Below are 19,127 nucleotides of genomic sequence, written 5' to 3'. Positions count from 1 at the left end.
GAGGAGCAGTACATGTGAAAGGCAAAATGAATGAGATAATGTGAAGTGTTGGGAACTGCAAGTGCTTCACAATTATGGAAGCACAGGGTGTCATGAGAGAGCAAGGGAAATGCAGGGAAGGTATTAAAGACGAAGATGGTTATTCCAAGGAAGAGGGATTTTATCCTGTGGAAAATGATGAGTCATTAAAGGCATTTATATCAATGGAAAGATGTAATCTGATTTTTCTGTGAGAAGATCACTGTCTTGTCCCTGTGGGAGGTAGAATGGGGTGGGTTCAAAATAGAGGAGATGCCCAGGTGAGGAGTGATGAAGGTTTAAGCTAGGGCAGGGGTATGGCAACTGGATAAAGGGGCTGAATTTGAGAGTTCCTAAGTGGGGATTCTAAGTAGAACTGGGAGACTATTTGAATGTGATGAGCGAAGGAGGAGGAAAGAGCTGGGGATGGTTTTTCTGTATTTTAACTTGGATAAGAAGTTAGGATTTCTGCTTGCCAAGATATAGAGGATAGGAGAAAGGACAGATGAAGATAAGCTCGGGTTAAGATAATCCATGACTTTGCTCTTGCCGTGGGTCAACTTAGTGGAGATGTGGGCAGACTGTGGAACACGTATATCTGGCCATGAGGTGGGAGCTGGGCTGGAGGTATAGGTAGTGGAGTCATTGTCCTGTAGGTAGAAGTGACTCCCTGTGAATGGGTGTCTGCTCCTTGGGGAACTTTGCCTAAAGTTAAAGGATGCCTAAGGGTCAGGGAAGAAGACTAGGAAGGAATGCCAGTTAAGTGTGAGGAAAACCAGGGGAGAAAGGGTATCCCGATGAGAGAGGGAAGGGGCAGGTTTTCAGGCCTTGCTAGTGAGCGAATGAGTGGAGACTGATTTGGGGAAGTGTGGGTGAGGAGGTGGAAACCATAAATTTGTAGCAGGAGATGCCTACATTTTGACAGTTTCAGGTGCTGAGACTTTTAAGTCAAAAGAAGTAGGTTCAAATCACTTTGTTTCATCACAATAATAATATAACAAATTGTTTTTTTTTTAATAAAGAAAAATTTTTTTAGGAATGCCTGGGTGGCTCAGTTGGTTAAGCGTCTGCCTTTGGCTCAGGTCATGTGGGATCGAGTCCTGCATCGGGCTCCCTGCTCAGTGGGGAGCCTGCTTCTCCCTCTGCCTGCCGCTCCCCGTGCTTGTGTGCACGCTCTCTCTCTCTCTCACAAATAAATACATAAAATCTTTAAATAAAGAAAAAATTTTTTTAGAGTGAACTGGGGAGGGATGGGCAGAGGGAGAGAGAGAATCCCAAGCAAGTTCCACACCCAGCGCAGAGCGTGTTGTGGGGCTCCATCTCACGGCCCTGAGATCATTAGCTGAGCCGAAATCGAGAGTCAGACGCTTAACCATCTGAGCCACCCAGATGCCCCACAAATTTTCTTTTAAGAGAAACATTGATTTATCTAACTATGTAGAATTTGAATGTTATATATTAAAAAACATAAATACCTCATACATTGCTATTGAGATTTTAAAATGGTGCAGCCACTGTGGAAAACAGTAATGCAGTTTGTAAAAATGTTAAACATGGAGTTACGGCAGGACCCAGAAATTCTACCTTTAGGTATTTACCCCAGTGAAATGAAAATACATGTCTACATAAAAACTTGTACACAAATGTTCATACCAGCACTATTCACAGTGGCTAAAAAGAAAAAATACCTATGTCTATCCAATAAGTGGATAAACAAATACTGGGATACCCATACAATGGAATATTATTCAGCTGTAAGAAAGGAACTACTGACACATTACAGCGTGTATGAACCCTGGAAAATCATGCCAAATGAAAGAAGACGGTCACAAAGGGTTACATATTGTATATGCATTTTATGTATGTTCATATATTTGTATGAAATGCCACATCCACAGAACAGGCAACTCTAGAAAAACAGAAATAGATTAGTGGTACAAGGTGATGCAGGATCTGGGGGGATGGGAAATGACTACTAATGTATTTGAGTTTTATTTCTGGAATGATGAGAATGTTCTAAAATTAGATGGTGGTGATGGTTTCATACTTCTGTGAGTATACTGAAAACCACTAACTTGTATATTTTAAAGCGTGGATTTTATGGCTTGTGAATTATTTCTCAATAAAGCTATTAAAAATAAACAAAATGGCAAAGCTAATGGGTAAATGAAAAAAATGATAACACTTCACAGGGATGGTTAATATTTGTAACACAAAAGACATTTTTATATAAAGTAATATAACAAATTCCAGTCCTTTAATTTCCATACCTGCAAAACAGGGCTCACAGGTGACCTAGAGGCGAGCTATGAGAATTAAATGAGATCGCTGTTAACATTCATATTAGTTATTGTCATTATCCTTAGTCTTCATTGCACCTGGAATGCTTAAGAATCCGTGTGTAGAGAGGTTTAAGTGTTTAGCTAACTAAAATAATGGCTCAAGAGTAGAACTTGCGTACCATGAAATTCTGATGGTTGTGGCCTCGTGAATCTGATGCTATTTCATCCTCCTGGTTCATTTCATAGATATTTATTGCATTTCTGCTATGCACTGGTGCTAAACTAGTTGTCAGGGGTGCAAGGATGATTCAACCATTGCTCCTACTTTCAAGAATCTTATGATTAAGCAGGATAAAGAGACAGGATAGGATGGTTACCCTAAGCTGTGGCAAGGACGGGAGAGATGCCCTCAGAGCAGAGGAGAAGCAGTGGGAAATTGGGAGTGGGTTCTAGGAATCCATCCCCAAAGTGAAACCTGAATGGAGAAGGAGGAGTAGAAGTTACCCAGCTGACACAAAGGTGGAGGAATGGAGGCGGGCAATGAGGGTGGTAACACAAAGCAAAGGTGAAGCCCAGAGTTAACCTAGAACAAGGAAATGCTGGGAACACCCAACAGCACGTGTTGCTGGACCAGGAGATGGGTGGACACAGGGTGGCGGGATGAAGAGCCGAGAGCCAAGTTCTGAAAGCCCTTAGGAGGCATTCAAGTGAGCTTTGATTTTTATCCTAATGGCAGTTGGCAGCTTTTGAAGTTTTTCAGAGAGAGAGAGAGAGAGTGTGCATGCACACACACAAGCAGGGGGAGTGGCAGGCAGAGGCAGAGGGAGATGCAGGGGGAGCCTGATGCAGGACTCGATCCCAGGACCCCAGGATCACAACCCGAGCCAAAGGCAGTCGCCCAACCAACTGAGCCACGCAGGCGCCCCAGCTTTTGAAGTTTTAATCAAGCTGTGAAATGGCTAGATTTTTGTTTCATATGGATAATTGTGAGGCCTAAATGAAGGAGGAATTGAAGATAAATCTGTCCTGAAGTAGGAAGGGCCTACTAGAGAAAGGAGCTTATTATAGTTTGGGCAGTGAATAAGAGTTATGGATTAGAGGGTTTGTTCGAGAAATATTTAGGAGAGAAAATGGCAGTTGTCGCTGATGGGTGGAGGGGGTGGCGTCAGAAAGGGAGGAAGTGGCTTCAGGGGTATCTTAGGTTTCTAGTTGGGTGGTTGTGTTGGTGGTGTTACACCACTTGAGATATTACAGGGAAAAGGAAAAATGATGAGTTTATTCTCTCAGAAAACAAGAGACCGATTCATTAGGTATTTGCCTTTTGCTTTGTAGATAATCCCATGAAATTTTCTTTTTCCAGTACTTTGACACAATAGCTGTTGGTTACCTGGGTCTTTTCTGTTCCTTCTGAAGAATAAAACTTTGCTTTCACAATTTGTATATGCTTAACTCTCTCTTTTCTTTCTTAAAATTTTTCTTAATCTCTAGGAAGAACCTAAGAAAGTCCGCTTTGATTATGACTTATTCCTGCATCTTGAAGGCCATCCACCAGTGAATCACCTCCGCTGTGAAAAGCTAACTTTCAACAACCCCACAGAGGAGTTTAGAAGAAAGTTGCTGAAGGCAGGAGGGGTAAGTGGGCGCTGTCTTGTGGAAAGCCTTCAGTTCAAAAACTAGTTGCTAGTGTCTTAAGAAGTGTACTAATGTTTTGAGAGAGGTAAGAGAGAGGAAGGACCTTAATGACTTAGCTGTGGACTCCTGGTTTGGGATGAAGAGGAAAGCAAACACGAATATTTTAAGTAGGTATGAATCTGAAATTACACTGTTGGTTGGAATAGCTTGATAGTCTGTGCAGCTCAAATCTATTTTAACAAAAAGCCAAAAACAATAAACTTTCCTCAGTTAAGCAAAGAACAATGTCTGAACTTTGTCATACCAGTTTATAGAAACTTTTCGGTAAAGTTGAAAGTCCTGTTTAAAATTAATATAAAAAGAGGTTGTTGTCCAGATTTTCTTGGGAAAAATTAATAGAAAAAGTATAGTAATTCATATGACAGGCTTGGGTTATTTAAATACACATTTTTGTTTATTTGAATTGTGTGTAGATAAAACATGGGTTTTCTTTCATTTTTTTTAATGTTTTATTTATTTATTTGACAGAGAGAGACACAGCAAGAGAGGGAACACAAGCAGGGGGAGTGGGAGAGGGAGAAGCAGGCTTCCCACCGAGCAGGGAGCCCAACGTGGGGCTCGATCCCAGGACCCTGGGACCATGACCTGAGCCGAAGGCAGACGCTTAATGGCTGAGCCACCCAGGCGCCCCTCATTTTTTTTTTTTTTTAAGATTTTATTTATTTATTTGAGAGAGAAAGAGAGCGAGAGAGTAAACATGAGCAGGGGAGGTGCAGAGGGAGAGGGAGAGAAGCAGATTGCCCGCTGAGCAGGGAGCCCAATGCCGGACTCAATCCCAGGACCCTGGGATCATGACCTGAGCCAAAGGCAGACGCTTAACTGACTGAGCCACCCAGGCGCCCCGGATTTTTTTTTTTTTTTTAAAGATCATGGTAACCAAGTTTTGCCTGTGTGATTTGGCTAGGATGGGGAACGATTTTTAAGTGGGGTTTTGTGCAGACACAAATGTACAGAATGTTTGCTTGCAGCTAAGTCGGCTGTGCAGACAAATGCTGCTGACTCATGGAAGTCTACAGTGGGTGCCATTTGGACCATCATTCTCTTTCCACTTCAGATGAACTTCCTGTGTCATCTTCTGTGGGCAGTTCTGACCCCATAAAATGTTGAAATGTGTTCTTTACTCTAGAATTTCCTTCACTTAGTTTTCCTGGAAGGTTTTTGATAGCTTTGCCTCGATGCTCTTATCATATGTGTAAACATGTGTGGATCATAACTTTGCGAAATGCCTCATTTCTCTCATAAGCTCTATTTGAGGGCTGTGCAGGGAAGAGTTTGGTTTTGTATAGCACAGAAGTTTTTTCCCTTTATTGAAACCCCTTTTTGTCGAGTTAGAGACAACCACTTGGAGAAGCTGTAGACCCTCTCATAAGAAAATCACCCATATGTACAGTTGTGTGAACATTTTGGGTTATGTGGAACTCGTGAAGTCCATTTTTTGGAGTCCTGTTTTGCCAAGATCCTATCCTTTCAGCTGAAATACTAATATGCATTTGAAGCATCGTAGGTCCCTTTACCACATTTCATTCAGTACTCTACTATGTCAGTACATTATGGGTTAAATAGATATTGGGCCAGGTTTGGAAATAAACCACCACTTAATAGTATTTTATGGGGAAATGTGTCTTCATGAAGAAATGGCCTTTTGTAATACAACTCACTTTTCTTTTTTTTAAAGATTTATTTATTTATTTTAGAAAGAGTGCAAGCAAGCATGAGTAGGGGGAGGGGCAGAGAGAGAGGGAGGGAGAGAATCATCAAGCAGATTCCCTACTGAGCATGGAGCCCATCAGGACCCTGAGATCATGACCTGAGCTGAAATCAGGAGCCGGACACTTAACCCAGGTGCCCCTGTAATACAACTCATTTTAAAGTTAGAGATTTATTATATATTTATTAAGGAAGTGGTGTTTTTTTTTAAAAACCTATTTTATTCTGTTTATAGTTATCAAGAACACAGTGTTGATGCTATTTACCTGTGGCTGTGCCCTTAAAAATGAACTGGTCCATCCCTGGTTATCTGCCCAAAGAAAATGAAAACACTAGTTTGAAAAGATATATGCGCCCTTACGTTTATTGCAGCATTATTTACAATAGCCAAGAAACACCCTCTGTGTCCATTGATAGATGAATGGGTAAGGAAGATGTGGTACATATATGTAATGGGATATTACTCAGCAATAAAGAAAGAATGAAATCTTCCCATTCATGACATCGATGGACCCAGTAGGTGGATATTCTGCTCAGTGAAGTAGGTCAGACAGGAAGACAAATACTATGATTTTACTTAGATGTGGAATGAAAAAAAAAAAGTCAGAGAAACAAAACAAAATAAAACCAACGGAAACAGACTTGCAAATACAGAGGACAAACTGGTGGTTGCCAGAGGGGAGGACGGTAGGGGACTGGTGAAAAATGTGAAAGGGGTTAAGAGGTACAAACTTCTAGTTATAAAATAAATAAGTCACAAGGATGAAAGTATAGCATAGGGAATTTAGTCAGTAAGCTTGTAATGACTTTGTATGGTGACAGATGGTGACTACACTTATCATGGCGAGCATTTCATAATATATATAGCTGTCGAATCACTATGTTGTACACCTGAAACTAAGACGATGTTGTATGTCAGCTATACTTCGATCAAAAAAATGAGTCGGTCCATTTTAAATCCTGATTGTTACTGTTTTCTTTTTATGATGGTGGCATTTTATGCTTCTCATTATTCCTCTCAGATATGTCGTTAGGTGGGTGATCGGAGCCTGTGGATTCTGAAACTTGAGTGCCTCAGGCTTCTGATAAGAGTCGTAGGAAAGAGTAAATATGATACAAGAACTTTTGGAAACACCACTTAGTCCCAGAGCACTCAGGGCTTGCTCGCAAGCTGAAGAGGTTACAGGTCAGTGATAATGCCGCAGAGTGCACTGCTGCATCCTGACAAGGTCTCCAGCAGAGTTCTGTCTTCCTCTTCTCAGCCTTCTCTCAGAACTGTCCTCCTTGACTTTCTTTCTTTGTATTTCTTGAAGTGCTGTTTGAAGCCTGTAGATTTGTTTCTGTTAGGCTTAGATTGTGTCTTGACACCACTAAAATAAGTTGAAATGTGAAATATTCAGGCAAACCAGTTACTTAACATAAATTCTTTAAGAGACTGATACCAGTAAATTTTGGGGTAAAATTAAAATTTAAAAATGTGTTTGGAAATAATAGTAATCCTATAGGTTCTGTCCAGTTAGTATGGGAAAATTTATGGAAATGTGGGAATCTGTAGACTAATAGACATTTTTTTGTTTTTTTTTAAGATTTTTATTTTATTTGACAGAGAGAGCACAAGCAGAGGGAGAGAGAGAGGGAGAAGCAGGCTCCCTGCTGAGCAAGGAGCCCGATGTGGGGCTCGATCCCAGGACCCTGGGATCATGACCCAGGCCGAAGGCAGCCGCTTAACCGACTGAGCCACCCAGGCGTCCCTAATAAACATTTTTTTGGCTTACCTAGATTTTTGTCTACCTTGTATTGTTTTTACCTGATATGTAAATATTTATCATTGTCTTGATATTAATGCAGGCTGTCGTCGTGTTACTAACTTATCAGCCATTTTGATTTTATTAGAAATCTTCGGGCGCCTGGGTGGGTCAGCCGTTAAGCATCTGCCTTCAGCTCAGGTCATGATCCCAGGGTCCTAGGATCGAGCCCCACATCAGGCTCCCTGTTCCGCGGGAAGCCTGCTTCTCCCTCTCCCACTCCCCCTGCTTGTGTTCCCTCTCTCGCTGTGTCTCTCTCTGTCAAATAAATAAAATCTTAAACAAACAAACAAAACCTTTCTTTGAAGTTTTATTAACATAATTGACATGCATATACCATTGTATAAGTTTAAGATGTACATTGTATTGAATTTGTACATTTGTATATTGCAGAATGATTACCCCCATAGCTTTAGCTATCCTCTCCATCATGTTACATAATTACCATTTCTTTTTTGGTGAAAACATTTAAGGTCTACTCTCTTTGTAACTTTGAAATACACAATTCAATAATACTAATTATAATTGCCATATATAATTGCTTTCCATTGCATTCCACTTACTCTTCTTATAAGTGAACACTTGTACTGTGTGACCAGCATCTCCTCATTTTCCCCCACCCTTCAGCACCTGGTAGCTACCATTCTAGTCTCTGTTTCTAGGAGTTCAGCTTTTTAAGAAGTGATATAGAGTATCTTGTCTTTCTCTGTCTGACTTTCACTTAGTTTAACACTTTCAAGTTTTATCCATGTTGTCACAAATGGCACGATGTCCTTCTTTCTCACAGATGAATAATATTCCATTATTCTCTCCGTTCACTTAGGTTTCTAGGTCTTGGCTATTGTAAATAATGCTGCAGTGGACATAGAAGCACAGATATCTTTTCAATATCCTGTTTTTCATTTTCCTTTGTACACACACACATACACGCACACACGGGATTGCTGGATCCTATGGTCGTTTTCTTTTTAACTTTTTTTGAGGAACCTCTATCTTTAGTTTTCCAGAGGGCTGTAACAGTGTACAATCCCACCAACAGAGCATTAAGGATTCCGTTTTCTCCACATCATCTCCAATACTTATCATTTCTTATCTTTTTGATAATAGCCTGTCTAACAAGTGTGAGGTGATATCTCATTGTGATTTTGATTTGCATTTCCCTGATGATTAGTAATGTTAAGCACCTTTTTATCTACCTGTTGGCCATTTGTGTATCTTCTTAGGCGGATTTTGAAATCAGACTATAGTTTCTGCCATTGAGGTGTATGAATTCTTTATATATTTTGGATATTAACCCCTCAGATGATTTGCAAATACTTGCCTCTGTAGGTTGCCTTTTTCATTTTGCGTTGATTTCCCTTGCTTTGCCGAAGCTTTTTAGTTTGATATAGTTCTACTTGTTTATTTTTGCTTTTGTTGCCTTTGTGTTTTTTTTTTTTTAATTAACATTAATGTATTATTTGTTTCAGGGGTACATGTCTGTGAGTCATCGGTCTTACACAATTCACAGCGTTCACCATAGCACATACCCTCTCCAGTGTCCGTCACCCAGCCACCCCATCCCTCCCACCCCCCACAACTCCAGCAATCCTCAGTTTGTTTCCTGAGATTAAGAGTCTCTTATGGTTTGTCTCCCTCTCTGGTTCTGTCTGTTTTTTTTTTTTTTTTTTTAAGATTTTATTTATTTATTTGACAGAGAGAGAGAGACACAGCGAGAGAGGGAACACAAGCAGGGGGAGTGGGAGAGGGAGAAGCAGGCTTCCTGCTGAACAGGGAGCCCAATGCAGGGCTTGATCCCAGAACCTTGGGATCATGACCTGAGCCAAAGGCAGACACTTAACAACTGAGCCCCCCAGGGACTCCTGGTTTTGTCTTGTTTCATTTTTCCCTTCCTTCCCCTATGATCCTGTCTTGTTTCTCAAATTCCTCGTATCAGTGAGATCAGATGATAATTATCTTTCTCTGACTGACTTATTTCCCTTAGCATAATACCCTCTAGTTCCATCCATGTCATTGTAAATTTGTTGCCTTTGTTCTGATGTTTGTTATTTGAAATCTTGTTCATGACTATGTCTCTTCAGATAAACATTTTTCCCCCTCCCTGGGTTTTAGGGTGAGAGAGGGGTGCTGTGTTTCTTACACTTAACCATTATATGTGTGACATAGATGTATATATTCTGCCTTTACAGGAGAAACTCAATCCTTATCATATGTACGTACTGTGCGAAATCATTATAGCTTCAGGCATGAGTGGAGTAGGCCTACTGTTTGGGCTATGGTTCCTTCTTATTTTTTCTTTTAAACAGAAAGTATGTAACACTATTAAAAGTTGAACTTGGCTTTTCAAGAGATCAGAAAGGTTGTTTTTAGAGCTAGTAGCATCTTAAAAAAATGCTTTTAACTATTAAAAGAAAAGGATTCCAAAGAGCTTTTTGCCAGAAGAATCTTGAAAAATTGTAGATTTTTTTTCTACTTTCAAAACCTATAAACCACTAACTACGTGACTTTTTTTTTTGGTCCATAACATTTTTCCACCAGATATCTTCCTTTTTTTTTTTTTTTTAATGTTACAACTCAACTCATTTCTAAATAGTCTCAACGAAATGTACCCTGTGTTCTTCTGTTGAGTAGTCCCTAATATATATTTTGGATATTTTGCTTTAAAAGAAAAAAGTAACTTTTGAGGGAAGGACACATTTGTAATTAAGCATTGTTTTCTGAGAATATTGGAATACAGAATGATTTCATTTACAAGACCCTAGAGGTAGTTTCCTCTAAATGAGAGACCTTATTGGAGCTGCTAGGGAAATTGTAGATTTGGTTTGGGATCTAGCCCGTCAGGCCTTAAGTAAAAGGCAGAAGGTGGGGGTCAGGAAATGGAAAAGAGCAATCTGAGAGCTCCTGAGAGGAGACTGCTTTTTATTTTGAGATCTTATTTTATTTTTTGTTTGGTAGAAGGGTAGAGGACAGTGAGCAATAAACTTTTGAGGGTAAAACTTGATATGTCCATTTGTCCTTGGATTTTAAGCAAAAGGACCAAATATACCCCATTGAGAAGTACTTCTGAATTCCACTGAGAATATTTCTACTTGTTTTTGTATAAATGAACTGATGAATCCTTTTTGAATGATTTTCAAAATGCTGTTTAGGATGTCAGGATTTTTTTTAAGGATGTATGATCACAGTAGATGATTTTGTTTTTATTTACTTGATCACCTTCTTAGTAGCTAGAATTCAGTCCTACTGAAAAATTGCTGAAGGGCTTGACATCCATTACATTTGACTGAATGAAAGGGGATGAGTTTTTCTTTTGGGTGTTGGCAAAGTTAAGATGCAGATAGTGTACATCCTATAGCTGGAAGTCATCATTCTACTAACTCAGCTCTCTGGGATTTCCTGTGGGGAGGGAGTGTGATATCGTTGGAAAAGTTTCGAAATCAGGCAGACTTAAGTAAAAAGCTCATCTTTGTCATCTTCTATCTGAAGAAAATAATGACATCTCTTTGAATCTCAGTTTGTCATCCGTGAAATGGGTGCGACTGTGTTTTCCTCATTGGGAATGTCCAAACATGGTGTGTGACACTTAACAGATACCCAGCCCCTTGGTTCTTTTTCCTTTGTTGGTTTAGAAAATTAACAGATCTTTAACCATATGTATGTCGAGCACTTAAAGTACACTGAAAAAGGTGTGCTGGGTGGTGTAACCTGTTCTAGATTTAGTCACAGGAAGACATCTTTACCACCAGTTAGTGTGACTAGCACATTGGTGGACCTGTGTTGGATTTAAAGAATATTAGCCCACGGTATCTCTTTTCAAGGAGTTTTATTCTGGAAGCTTGTATTTTGCTTGTGTAATGTGAAACAAAGATCTGTTCAGAATATCGTTTAAGATGTTAGTTTTCATTAGAAAAATTATTAGTTCTTATCATTGTTCTTAATTCTTAATTTCTAGCAAATCATATAAGGCTTCTTACAAGATTTCCTAAGTAGTATGTTCAGCATGGTAGTTGTATCCTTATGCTTCTATGAAGAAAGCACAAAAGGGGCAAGTATCTTTGGAGAATCAAGTTTATGTTATAGCTGCTCCCCTGGTTTTGGCCTGGAAATCAAATGGTCTGCTGTGGTTCTGTTGTTCTTTATGGAATGGTGGTAGGATTGATAGATTTTTTTTTTTTCCTTGCTTGCTTGCTTTCCTCAATTAAACAGGGCAAAGTCTAAACATGTTGTTCAGTCTATTTCTGAATCACTGGCAAGCAGTTAATTTTGAGGACTGAAAATTAAAACTAACCATAGCAGTTGTTAAAACTAGGGTTTCTATAGGCAGAAATCCAATTCTGTTCAGACACCACCTGTTTCAATAGGACATTTCAGACGCCCATTTGGCAGACTTTGCTGGAGAAGACATGGGGAACATGCTTACAGTCTGTGTTAAGTCTGCAGCATAATGCAGTCCTGCTTCTCGGAGTGACAGTTACATTTATATATGATATGTTTTTGCAAGGAATAAATTGGGATCTTTTTGAAACACTGCTTATTGTGAAGTGGCATTCAAGTCCATGGCAGTCCCCCACCAAGGGGTTTTGGTTATTAAAGGACCAGAGGGATCTCATGATAAGGAGCTTTCACTAATACAGCTGTGCAAGCCATCTGAACATAGCATTTTATTGCTTGGTTCTGGAATGAATCTTGTCTAGGGCTGTTTAGTATTTCCTTTTGTAGGGGAATTTAGAACACTTCTAATTTCTAAACAGTATAGATCACATTCTCCCCCCCCCAAAGTTTACATTTTTTTTTTAATAGGTAAATACATACGTAATACAGAATGACATGCAGTCAGTCTTCCTTCAGGCCACCAATAAAGCTGTAATGAATAACCTTTTACATAGTTCTTTGTGCACAAAGATGAGTATATCTGTAGGAGAAATTCCTAGGAGTAAAATCATGGCTCTGAGGCAAAGTGGAATTTAAATTTTGATGGACATATACAAATTGCCTGTCAAAGAGGTTATACTACTCTGTGCTTGCATCAACAATGTGTGAGAGTACCTATTTCTCCACACGGTGATTTATTAAACTCTTTCTTTCCCCCCCCAATCAGATGGGTGAAAAATATCTAATTTTTAACTCAGATTTCACTTATGAATGATGATGAGCATCTTTTCATATGTTTAAAAGCTATTTTCATTTCCTCTTGAAGACCACATTTTAATGTATTTTAAATTGGAAATATTCTAAGTGTTTCAGTTTCAACTGAAATTTATGGGTATTCTTCCCACATACTTGCATTTGGAAAGGTTACAACAAGATATGGAAGCCTCTTTAACCAAGGTCTGTGTTTTCAGGCTTTTGTCAATGTGTAACAAATTATGTTCTTAGGAACTGATTTGTCAAGACTTGGGCTTCTAAAAATGTAAGTGGTTTTTGTGGCAAACTCATCCCAGTAGTGCCCAGAGGATGGATAGCTGGCTGCTTATTTTTAAAATGACTCAAAGAAAATAATACATGGAAGGTTATTTTAGTGGCTGTTGCTGGACAGCTTCATTTGATTTTTGGATATTTGTTTTGGGACAAGTGTGCCTTTTTGTTATTTTTCTGATCTATATCATCCTGTAATTACCTGCCTCAAAAGATAGAAGGATGCTGCTGTTTTTCACCAGCACTAGTAAAAGGTGATTTATTTAAATAAACGTAGGACCAAGTAGGCTGCCTCATTTATTTGGTTGTTTGTCAGAGTTGAGGTTAATTTTCTGTCGTATATGCTATTTTCTCTTTTCTATATCCCCTTCCCCGCAAGCCTGGAAAATTAAATCATGAAAGTAGAACATACATATAAATGATAAATAGAATGTCAGAGTTGTGGGGCTTCATTCCAAATGTAACATTGGTCTCGTAAATTTTTAGGGAAAGCATGGTCATAGTAGAAAGTTATGTCACTCAGCATATTTAGTGGTTTTATGGTTTAATTTCACCCAGAGTCACAGAAGTTGAAGGCAGGACATTGGGGACTTTTGAAAATATGCCCCCCAAAATAGCTGTGGTCTAACACAATCTGCATGCCTTCATTTGTTCCTTCTTTCCTAATTACCTACCTACTTTTTCAGTAAGGAGGGAAAAAAGCGGGGCACACTTTTCACGAAGTCCTCAGCTCAGATATGCTTACTGCATAAACTGAACAAAGGCTCAGGGGAAGAGAAAAACAGTTAGATGTTCCCCAGTGTGTACTAGGAAAAATTCTGTCGAGTGTGTCTAAACTCCCAGCATTGGAGGGCGTGCTATGGTTCTTTCTGCAGACCTCCCAGGAGCCGCGGTGTAGCTGACTAGATGTAGGAGCCTTAATTTAGTCTTGAAAGGAAATGCTGTGATATTTGAAAGAAAAGCAACATGTAAGCCTACCCTTAATGCCCACCCCCAGTGCACAAAAAGCCAAGAAAATAAGAAATGAATAGAAAGGAAAAAAATGAAACCGTGTAAATGTTGGAGATTTTCAAATTAAAAAATGAACAATTCTTTCTCTTTTTATTTTATTTTTTTAAGATTTTATTTATTTATTTGACAGAGAGAGAGAGGAAGAAGGAGAGAGTAGCAGAGGGAGAGGGAGAAGCAGACTCCCTGCTGAGCAAGGGGCCCGATTGTGGGGCTCGATCATAGGACCCCGGGATCATGACCTGCGCTGAAGGCAGACGCTTAACCAGCTGAGCCACCCAGGCTCTCCGATTCTTTCTCTTTTTAAATACACATATATTACAATTGAAAACTGTTGGTTCGGTTTTTCCCTCTCTTCTGGGCTCGCGTAGTTCATTACGTACTTGTTTTAAAGCTGCTTACGAAGTTGATCTAATATACCTGAATCTATTACCGTAACTTCTAGCATCCTAGTAAAGGAACTGCTTATGAGAGCAGGTATTTGCCTTGACTGTCCCCACTGGGTATTGTTTTTGGCTCATACTCTATAATACTAAGTAAAAGTAAATTTTGCTATGGGGGGTAGAGAAGAGAAGCTATAATTAACATTGTATTTTATTTTATTAGCTGAGTTTTTGTTGTCCCATAAGTTATACAAAAACCTGACGGTGGGATCTGTTTAAAAAATAAATGTTTGAAACTCTTGAAATAGCTATTCATGTTTCATTTTTGAGGAGTAAGGATAAGTGGTAGGTGGTTTAATATAATAACCTTTATCACCACAAGGGACACAGCCATGGTGTCATAGAAGGTTTGATTTGAAATCTGAAGGCACAAATTCAATTCTCGGATCTGCTGCTAATTTACCTTGGTATAAATCTAAAATAAGCATAATATCCCCTCCTCCCACTTGAGATTATTAAATAAAACATGGAACCTAGTTAACCAGTCAGCAAGTAATTCTTTTATTTATTGAAATGACCTCTTTTTTCTATAGGTTTTTATTATGCTTTGGTTTAAATCATAGTTTTTGTTACTTAGAAAGGTGAAAATAAAAGACTTCTCTTCCAAGACTTTGACATAATAATGGTGTTCTACTGGAAAGAACATGTTTTAGCCCCAAGAAGGAATCTGACTTTTTACCTGTTTTTAAAATAAATATGTGCTAACTTTAGAAAAATGTAGACTTTCTAGAAAAGCAGAAGGAAGAAAAAATACATCATTTTAATCCATCCAGTAATTGTCACCATTGTATTTCTCATGTAGATGAGATCTCAGAGGATGTTTGTATTTGCACTTAATGTATTACACATGAATTTCTTGTTTTAAACTGCATGACTTTATTTTAGTTCAAAAACATCCTCACACCTCAGAGGATTGATGTAGAGATTTCAGTTGTTTGTTAAGAAGTTACCAGTAAGGTGTTCTATGTTTTTATTTTCTCTTTATGTCTCTGATGACTCTCATGGAAATATGGTGGTCTAGTGTTTTTTTGTAATTGGATGGGCCATGTTAGATCTGTTATTTGGAAAATTTTGTATTTTAATAATTGTAGATGTAGATTTTGGAATGTGTCTTTATAGCTGTTATTCTTGCTTTCCCTCTCCTTAGCTGGTCATCTGGGGGCCTGTGGTAGTGTGAAATGGTTGACTACAAAAAGCCTTCGTTAGATTGAGCAATATAAGGATGCCCTATCCAGAAGACAAACTGGTCCTTTCAACTACTGTCAAAGTAAAAATGGAGTATAATAAAAATCTAGTTGACTTTACAAACTTCAGTCTTAACAATAACTCTTGGTGATTCAAGAGATAGATTTGGTTGGGTTATAGAGACAAGTCTGCCCATATGGTTGATGTCTGTAGTGTCTTTGGGCAAATTAGAAATGCATATCCCTACCTCTCCCTGCCCCATGAAGCCTTGGCCCAAGGAACATAGCATAGTGGGATTTTAGCTTGTCCTCATCCCGCAGGCCAAGCATCTTTGTGCAGGGGACCATCTGGACCACCATTTATAGGAATGGCACTATTTATAGGTCCAGACAAAGGTGATTTTTTAAAAAATTTTTTATTGTTATGTTAATCACCATACATTACATCATTAGTTTTAGATGAGTGTTCCATGATTCATTGTTTACGTATAACACCCAGTGCTCCATGCAGAATGTGCCCTCTTTAATACCCATCACCAGGCTAACCCATCCCCCCACCCCCCTCCCCTCTAGAACCCTCAGTTTGTTTCTCAGAGTCCATAGTCTCTCATGGTTCATCTCCCCCTCCAATTCCCCCCCCCATTCTTCCTCTCCTGCTATCTTCTTCTTCTTTTTTTTTCTTAACATATATTGCGTTGTTTCAGAGGTACAGATCTGTGATTCAACAGTCGTGCACAATTCACAGCGCTCACCATAGCACATACCCTCCCCACTGTCTATCACCCAGCCACCCCATCCCTCCCACCCCCACCACTCCAGCAACCCTCAGTTTGTTTCCTGAGATTAAGACTTCCTCATATCAGTGAGGTCATATGATACATGTCTTTCTCTGATTGACTTATTTCACTCAGCGTAACACCCTCCAGTTCCATCTATGTCGTTGCAAATGGCAAGATCTCATTCCTTTTGATGGCTGCATAATATTCCATTGTGTATATATACCACTTCTTCTTTATCCATTCATCTGTCGTTGGACATCTTGGCTCTTTCCACGGTTTGGCTATTGTGGACATTGCTGCTATAAACATTGGGGTGCACGTACCCCTTCGGATCCCTACATTTGTATCTTTGGGGTAAATACCCAGTAGTGCAATTGCTGGGTCGTAGGGTAGCTCTATTTTCAACTTTTTGAGGAACCTCCATACTGTTTTCCAGAGTGGTTGCACCAGCTTGCATTCCCACCAACAGTGTAGGAGGGTTCCCCTTTCTCCACATCCCCGCCAACATCTGTCATTTCCTGACTTGTTAATTTTAGCCATTCTGACGGGTGTGAGGTCGTATCTCATTGAGGTTTTGATTTGGATTCCCCTGATGCCGAGCGATGTTGAGCACTTTTTCATGTGTCTGTTGGCCAGACAAAGGTGATTTTTGATGTTAAAACTATCTTGTCTGAGATAGTCGGGATAGGAATGTCTGGGGGAAATAATAAATAAAACTTTATCGAAATTTTGCTATCAGAATATTCCAGTTTTAACTAATAATATGCTGTATGTTAACCAACTTGAATTTAAATAAAAAAAAAGAATATTCCAGTTTTTAATAGCCATGTCCTTTCAAAGGTTTAGCTTAGCCTCTTTTTCTGCCACCCTGCTTTGTGTTTTTAGTTTATGACACTATTGTGCAACATCCATAGATCTCTATAAAGGTCTGGTTTAAGCATAGGAAGCAAGAGGACTTTTGATAAGACCAATGTGCTAAATTAGGGGTTTCAAATGTCAGTGGCTGTGAGACCAGGCTAACTCTTTGAAAGAACATACCTACAAAAACTGGAAGACTAGCTGAATAATTTAATATAGGTCTTGCTATTGGGAATTTCACACAATGGGTAATGATAATATTATTTTTTTAAAGTTAAAAATTAAATAAAGTGGAATTTTCCTTTCAGGTAATTTTGACCTTTGAATGCTTTGGAAAGAGAGCATCAGTGAACTCCAGATCAGGGAAATCCTAGATCTTAGTAACAGTCGCCATTAGTAAGCATGCCTTCCACTCTATTCCAGTTTTAAGATGGACTTTATCTGCTTTGCAGACAGGTCCCGGGGCTAAGGCTGGAAACTTTTTCTTACTGAGTCTTATTTCCCTTATGCTCCTTCTGTATTTTTTCTTTTTAGATTTCTGTTCCTTCTCGTGATAAAGAAGGGACTTGTTTGTTTTGTCCATCATGCCCTTCTTCCAGGGTCAAGTTTCTGGAGCTTCTCTCTCTCTCTCTCTCTCTCTCTCTCTCTCTCTCCACACTATCCCCTGGGATCATCTTATCTGAATCTTGTTCTTTTTTATTCTTCACCTGAAGGGATTTTTGTGGTTTATATCCATACTTCCGATTTTGGCTTCAGCTCTTTTTTTTCTTTTTAATTAAAAAAGCATATTGTAGTTAAATCTTCTCTGATTGGCTTTTCTTAAATGAAAACGCATTGAGGTAAACGATGTATGTGTCTCTACACTGCAGAGCAATAACAGGGTGTGAATGTCTCACAGGCACAAAGATAAACACTGTACTTGGTTAATCAGCCTTGAAGGTAATAATAAAAGCTGTATGGATTATTGAAGGATGTAGTAGCTTTCTCACTGCTTGATTTTCTGTGCACCTATTCTGATCTCTTTTGGTGAAGAGAACATACCCCACAGTTAAAAGGGCAGACTCTGTTATGAAACAGACCTTCTATTTTTAGAGACTGGCATTGGCACTTAGTAGCTGTGTAATTTTGGACAAATTAGTTATCTCTATTGGCCTGTTTCCTCGTTTGTATTTACAAACGAGGAAACCATGTATATGTTTTTCAGAGCTGAAGGTATTCTTTGTTGTAATAGGTCAAGCTCCCCGTTTTGCAGATGAGTGAACTAAGGCATCAAATACTGAAATGATTGATCAAGGGAGAGTTGAGTCAGGGTATCAGTTCACTGTTCTTCCATATTTGTTCTACAGGAATACAGAGTAATGTTAGTTTTCTTTTGAAAATGCAATTAAAAGAGGCAAGAAATTAAAACAGGTCCCCAGAGCCACTTCTCTTAGTTATGTTAGGGTTACTAGAGCAGTAGTCTCCTTCCTGAAGACAGGCTGGAGTGGAGCAGCTCGCTCGTGGATGGCAGCAGACTTTATTCTTTTTTGTCTTGCTTCATGAAGTTCTCTGTATTTCTCTTGCTTCTGAAATCCAATCTGCGTGGAGAAAATGGTAATTAGGAATCTGCTCCCCCACCACCCAAACTTTCTTCTTTTTTTTTAAATTTTATTTTATGATGTTATGTTAGGCACCATACATTACATCATTCGTTTTTGATGTAGTGTTCCATGATTCATTGTTTGCGTATAACACCCCGTGCTCCATGCAGAACGTGCCCTCTTTAATACCCATTACCAGGCTAACCCATTCCCCACCCCCTGCCCCTCTAGAACCCTCAGTTTGTTTCTCAGAGTTCATAGTCTCTGATGGTTTGTCTCTCCCTCCGATTTCCCCCCCTTCATTTTTCCCTTCCTACTTTCTTCTTCTTCTTCTTCTTCTTCTTCTTCTTCTTCTT

At 39.2% G+C, this 19,127-nt stretch overlaps 1 protein-coding gene across 3 annotated transcripts in view; it reads left to right on the top strand.

Moving 5' to 3' along the window:
• MLLT3 (MLLT3 super elongation complex subunit) overlaps positions 1-19,127 on the top strand; it is a 279,621-nt gene that overhangs the window by 160,017 nt on the left and 100,477 nt on the right. For all 3 annotated transcript variants that reach the window (XM_025887853.2, XM_025887854.2, XM_073880867.1), the window contains one exon: positions 3,789-3,932. In XM_025887853.2, the coding sequence (XP_025743638.1) occupies positions 3,789-3,932 (144 nt within the window). The remainder of the gene's footprint in view (positions 1-3,788; positions 3,933-19,127) is intronic.

This window comes from Callorhinus ursinus, unplaced genomic scaffold (genome assembly GCF_003265705.2).
Source record: "Callorhinus ursinus isolate GAN/ISIS: 27379988/994484 unplaced genomic scaffold, GSC_fseal_2.0 scaffold39, whole genome shotgun sequence".
NCBI classification, from domain to species: domain Eukaryota; kingdom Metazoa; phylum Chordata; class Mammalia; order Carnivora; family Otariidae; genus Callorhinus; species Callorhinus ursinus.
The sequence above is the reverse complement of the archived record's forward strand: the minus strand, read 5'-3'. Positions and strand labels throughout refer to the sequence as shown.